The sequence below is a fragment of the Suillus subaureus genome (assembly GCF_016647635.1).
Source record: "Suillus subaureus strain MN1 chromosome Unknown BJ212scaffold_112, whole genome shotgun sequence".
Classification (NCBI taxonomy): domain Eukaryota; kingdom Fungi; phylum Basidiomycota; class Agaricomycetes; order Boletales; family Suillaceae; genus Suillus; species Suillus subaureus.
This window is the reverse complement of record NW_024538668.1, coordinates 12,731-19,209: the sequence shown is the minus strand read 5'-3', so window position 1 is coordinate 19,209 and position 6,479 is coordinate 12,731. Positions and strand designations below refer to the sequence as shown.

The window sequence follows — 6,479 nt, the reverse complement described above, 5'->3', positions numbered from 1 at the left end:
AAAGTGTGGTCCGGACGTAGGCTCAGAAGGCGTGGGAATATGATGGAACGTGGGTCTGGATTGTGAGATATGACATTGACCGACTATGTCAGTAGTAAGCAACTAAAATATTAGAACTTATGACTTCTTTTCATGCTGAAGGGGGTGATACTAGTGGCTAGTATAGACCTATTATGTTAGTAGTAATACAAACATAAAAGAAAACTTGTGATTTCATCCAATGATGAGGAGGATGACATATTGGAATCAATGTGTGGTCACTTTGTCATATGATTCTTGTCAGGATCAGGTGAACTTCTTTTTGTAATGATTGGTGTCATCTCAGAGGTGCTCTCTTCTTCAAAACACATGTCTTCGGATTCAGTCTTCACATGCTTGCTGCCCTTTTTCTTGATGTGGTAGTTGTACTATTGGGAGTAATTGTCAGTCATAAGCTTGGTGGTTTTCCAATTGTTGGCACAAAGATGAAGTTTAAAGTATTCCTTCCACAACATGTGAACCAGCCACTTGATGACGCCAAGTGAAGCTTGTCTGATCAATTCCAGTGCCAGTCCTTGGTTATGTAGCTGACAGAAGCATGACAACATTGTTGTCTGAATTACCTTGGCATGCTGAGCTGAGAGAGGTATGCCATCCTTGTTCTGGAGGTAAGTACAAGATATGTTGATACCTTTCACCAAGTCCGCATGTTACTGATACTACTGGACACCATGATGCTACCACCAGCCATCCAGGATTTTCTGGACATATCCTCAGATCCAGATCTCAATGGTTATGAAGCTGATACCAGGGGAGCCAGACCCATGTTTTCAGTTTGAGATCTAACAACTTTATCTAGTATCAATACATATGATTCCTGTCATATCCCACAATCCAGACCCACGTTCCATCATATTCCCACGCCTTCTGAGCCTACGTCCGGACCACACATCGTATCCAACTCATTCCCAGATCCCCTTCCACTGTGTGCTCCACACCTCAGCAGGATCAACTGCACTCCAGATTTACCCCTGAGCTTTGGACCATCAGATCTCCACTGCTAGCCTGAACCATAACCCCCTGTCCCATCCACCCTATGTACACTCCATCCAGCAAGACATTCAGACTTCACTTTGTCTTGGATTCTGGACTCTATCCACCTTCTCATATCCTGGTCCTGTATCCACCTTGTCTTCCAGATCCCCAGATCTCCATACCTATTCCCACCCTCTGTCTGATATCCTGTGCCTATCCCCATTTAGGCATTCTCTGCCTTCCAGCTTTTGGTTACCTCTTGTTCCATCTTGCTTATTGATCCTTGTACGGAGTCTTCATCTCTGAGTTCATTTACTTATGTTCCATCTTACTTACTAATGTGTTTCCACATGCTCATACATAGCCTTGCTCCTTTGCTTACTGATCCCCTCAGATACTGTTCAGTATATAACCCCTGTAGATACTCCTGTAGTTCCTTAGTTTGAATATCAACTTAGACTTGCCCAATCCTCTCTCAGACTTTGGTCCACCTAAGCTCTGTCCTACCCATCAGGCCTAGGGATCGATTCCCTAGGCTGGAGCTCCGCCTTTCTGGCACTTACCCTCTTTCTGGACTTAGGTCCAATCCCTGTCTCTCCAACTCTACCTTAGGGTAGTCTACCTCTGTTTGTTTCTACATTGGACTTCGTCTGATGTAGCCCCTATTCCTTCTGGACCTCTGGACCTCCTGTCCCTCATACCTCCAGGCATCCTGTCCTTCGGACATTCCGTCCTCCTAACCCTCAGACATCCTATCCTCCTGTCCTTTGTACACCCTGTCCTTCATACCTCCAGACATCCCGTCCTCCTAACCCTCAGACATCCTGTCCTTCATACCTCCATCATCTTGTCCTCCTGTCCTCCATACTTCCGGACCTCTGGACCTCCTATCCTTCCATCTTGTTTCCTGTAGAAGTATTACCTTGCAGTGGGAACTCTCCTGAACACTTCCTGTGTTCCTCCAAAACTCTCCCGCACTCCTCCGAATGTTTCCTGCACTCCTCTGGAAGTCCTCTAGCACTCCACCAGAGTAGCCAGCCTCTGGAAGTCCTCCAGACTTCGTCAGACCATCATCAGACCTCATATGAAATGAATGGCACATACTTGGGTAAGGGGCACAGCATACAAGCTGAGGCCAAGCCCCTCTGAGTCAGTCTCTCTCCCCCTTGAGCAACATGGTTCTTAACAGTCAACAGTTAACAACACTCCCTTTGCCACCACACAATAGCACTGCACCTGACCATGAGCCAACCCCACCACCATGAATGGACAAGGGCAAAGCAAAGGAAGTTATTACCATGGAGGTGAGTTGTTCATGGTACATTTTGTGCTGATGCTAAATCCACATGTCTGATTTTATAGGTTAAAAACCCTTTGTAAGTTCATTTCATCATTTAATTGTATGGTTGCAATACACCAATGCTATCATTTAACATAGTTCTAATCTTGTTTTCAAACCTTGGCCCAGACCTATTCCACAGCAACTTCTTCTGACTTCTATCAATTCTCTGCCTTCTGAATCCCACTCTGCTATGATACCACCCTGCAATGAGAACACACCAGTCTCTGTGCCAGAGGTCCAATTGAACACCAATGCAGTTTCACTAGCTGTGACAGTGGAACTAGTTGGAACAACTCACACTGAACAAATGAAGACCATGATCGTGGTCAGTGACTTGAAGCCTAATAGCATCAAGAAGCACCAGCCAAGCACCAAGCCAATGTGGGTGAGCCCAAAGATCACTGTGCGGTAAGATATTCTATCATTACCAGACCAATCAAAACTGATTCTATGATCCATATCAAACAGAAACCTGTGTGCTCTCAACTGGCAATCAAACGGCCATCAAAAGGAACCAGCAACCATTTTTGCATCTTACTGGAATGGGCTATGTAAAGCTGACAAAGAGGTGTGTCTTCTTTTGTTATATTGATATCTATCTAATACCATTTATGTACTATTGTAGATATACAAGTGCAAGGCAGCTGTTCAGGTGAGCACTACCCACTATATTCTATTTCATTGTACTACACTAATGGCCCTGTTCTATAGCTCAAATCAGCTGCCAGTGGAGTCAGTACTACTGGCAATGATGTGGGTGCAGACAAGGAGTAGTGGATGGCAGGATGGCAGGTGGGCGAGGCATAGTGAGCAGTGATACTACACTGAATGATGGCGATACCCATAGTAGATAGCCTATATGTAAATGTGTATCTAAAAATCTAAAGCCATTGAAAATCTTATCTAAACGCAAAAAACTTGTCTTGATGTCTATATTATTTCATCTCAAAAAGTGACATTCTGGCAAAAGACCTCAAAATGGATTGATAAATTTCATAGGGCTTATATTTTTTCAATTTGTATCTATGTATATCTGCCTCTAAATTGTTGATTTTCACTGGGCTTATGGTCTTCAGAGAGGTCCAGAGATGCTTGCAGTGGTAGTACGCTGACTAGTATGGTGCTGAGAGAAACTGCTGAAGGTTTCAATGATAGGAGTAAAGTCATAGTGTCTTCTTAGATAGATGATCTATAGATACACACCTATAAAACCAAATATCTCCACAGTCAGTGATTCAGACAAATACCAATGACTGATAATGTGGTCATTCATGGGTGGCTGTTCAGTGGTACCTAAGCTACATTCAGCAGAAGGTGTTGTGTGAGATCAGCAGTAAGCAGTCAGTCCAACAGTGTATGGACTTCAAAGATGACAAATACAAAGAAAGAGAATCCTGTCTTGCAACACAAATAACACCAGTAAGATATGTGAAGCTATAGAGGTCACTCCCAAAGCACAAGCAGGTAGGATCAAAGGTCAGGACTAGTCAATGCTGTAGAGAGCTTTATATACTATTGAACCTGCTGCCAAGGAACTCATGATAAATATTAAACAGAGTCAGGAATGGACAATCTTGGTGTTCAGCACTAAGTCCCCTTTCAATAGCTAAAGCCTATTGGCAAATGAAAACCCTGGCTCAACATCACTACTCAGATATGTAAGGTCAAGCACACAATTATCAACTCCTGAAGTCTCCTCACTGAGCTGCTCTAACACTACTTATCCAAAGGGGTGTTATTTGACCCAAGAGGACTATGTTTGAATTTGGAAGCAGAGGAATGAATGAACAGAACATTCAGAATTTGCCCCAAACATATATTAGGTAATCATAACCACTATCTCTACATACCACACTGCATCGCCCAAACTTAGCTGATGTGTCATATGCCATTCCAGACTCCCAACTCTAAATCCACTTCTCTGGATATCCAGATCCAACATCCAGATCTACAATGATCTGATCTATCTTCATCTCCCTTCCAGAATCCAAACCTTATATCAGCACCCAACCCCATTTAGACGTCCCCTGTCTCCAGACTCCAGTTAACTATGTTTCCCTTCTGATTACTGATCAGTTACATACATTTCATCTCTGGTATTCATTATTGGTGATCCATCCTACTTACTAATAGACTTTGCATATGCTTCATACATAGCCTCTGTGTTTGCTGACTGATTCCTATATGATACCTACAGTATATAAACCTCCTGTAACTCTCAGAAATACCTCAGTTTGAATATCATCTTAGTTCCTGCTCATTCCTGTGTCCTTTGGACTTGAGTTAAGTCTCTTGTTATCATCCAAGTCTTAGGACTGTATCCTAGACTATATCTCTGGCTCTACCTTAGGGTAGTCTATCCTCTGTCAGTTTCTAGTCTGGACTTCGTCCAGATTAGCCTTATCTGCTTGTCCAATCAACATCCAGATGTCTACCAGATGTATCTCATGTTTCATACCTGGATGTCTGTTGTCTGCCCTAGTCAAAACCTGGAAACTCCGGATGACTGTTCAGCCCCTGGAAATTAAGGGCACATACTCAGGAAAGGGGTACAGCATATACGCTGAGGCCCAGCTCTTATGATTTAACCCCCTGTTAAGAACCATGCTCAAGTGAGAAAGAGACTGACTCAGAGGGGCTTGGCCTTAGCTCTGTCATATCCCATATGCCAGACCTAGATCCCATAATATTCCCACGCCTTCTGGGCCTACTTCCGGACCCCATATCCAACTTATTCCCAGATCCCCTTCCACCATGTGCTCCACACCTCAGCAGGATTAGCTCTGCTATGGATTTACCTGTTAAGGTCGTACTCAAAGGGTAACTGGATCTGAAGGGCTTTGGCCTCAGCTCATGCACTGTGCCCCTTACCTGAGTATTGCCCCTTATTTCAGGAAGGCAAGACTAGCATGTCCGGAAGGTTGGACAGGTAGTGTAACAGATCCGGATGACTTCCGGATGAGGGATAAGTATCGTGTGGCTAATCTGGATGAGTCCAGACTAGAAACTAATGGTAGTGGACTGTCAGGGACAGAGGCAGATACAGATAGACTATAGGAATCAATCCTAAGTCTCGGAGGGTGACGAGAGTAGAGGTACTCAAGTCCGGAGGACAGGAATGAGCAGAACTAAGATGATATTCAAACTGAGGTACTACAGAAAGTTACAGGAGGTTATATACTATAGGTATCTAACAGAATGATCAATCAGCAGAGTCCGAGGCTATGTACAAAGCATGTGGATAGTCTATTGGTAAGTAGAAATGGATCACAAATCATGAAATGGAAATGAAACATAGGTAGCGGATAAGGGAGCAGGACGGATATACAGATAACCAAAATACCGGAGTTAGGGGGTAACCGAAAAGAGACAAGCACTGGTTGTGGATTTGGATGAGTTGTGGACCAGACCGGATGAGTGGACAGATTGAATGACAAGATGTTGGAGGGGGATAAGATGTGGATAGCATCGGAGATAAGATGTGGATCTGAGATAAGGGTCGGATCTGAGATCCGGATATGTGGATATGACATTACCCCTGAGCTCCAGACTTCCAGATCCTCACTATGAGCCTGATCCATACACCCCTATCCTGTCCACCATATGCACATTCTGTCCAGCAAGCCATCTGAACTTTACCTCCTCTTGGATTCTGGACTACATCCACCACCACCTCACATATCTCAGTCCTGTTTCTGCCTTACCTCCTAGATCCCCAGATCCCTGGACCTCTGGATATTAACTGTTACTATCTTCGGATCTATTCCCACCCTCCATCCAAGATCCTGCTCCTATCCCCATTCAGGCATCTCCACCTGTCCAGTTCTCGGTTATCTCTGTTTCTGTCTTGCTGATTGATCCTTGTACTAGTTTCATTTCTGAGTTCATTTACTTATGTTCCATCTCACTTACTATTGTGTTTCCACATGCTCATACATAGCCTTACTCCTGTGCTTACTGATCCTCTTGGATAGCCTCTAGTATATAACCCCTGTATGTCATATCCACATATCCAGATCTCAGATCCGATCCTTATCTCATCTCAGATCCTGTCATATCCCACAATCCAGACTCACATTCCATGGTATTCCCATGCCTTCTGAGCCTACGTCCGGACCACACT

The 6,479-nt window shown here is 44.0% G+C and overlaps 1 protein-coding gene across 1 annotated transcript; it reads left to right on the top strand.

The window, feature by feature from the left end:
- Positions 1-2,279: 2,279 nt before the first annotated feature.
- Positions 2,280-3,130, top strand: BJ212DRAFT_1305260 (uncharacterized protein; the record flags this gene model as incomplete). Its single annotated transcript, XM_041333738.1, has 6 exons — positions 2,280-2,318; positions 2,377-2,390; positions 2,483-2,764; positions 2,825-2,924; positions 2,982-3,008; positions 3,068-3,130. The coding sequence occupies 6 exons, from the start codon at positions 2,280-2,282 to the stop codon at positions 3,128-3,130; spliced, it is 525 nt and encodes a 174-aa protein (XP_041185897.1).
- Positions 3,131-6,479: the final 3,349 nt, after the last annotated feature.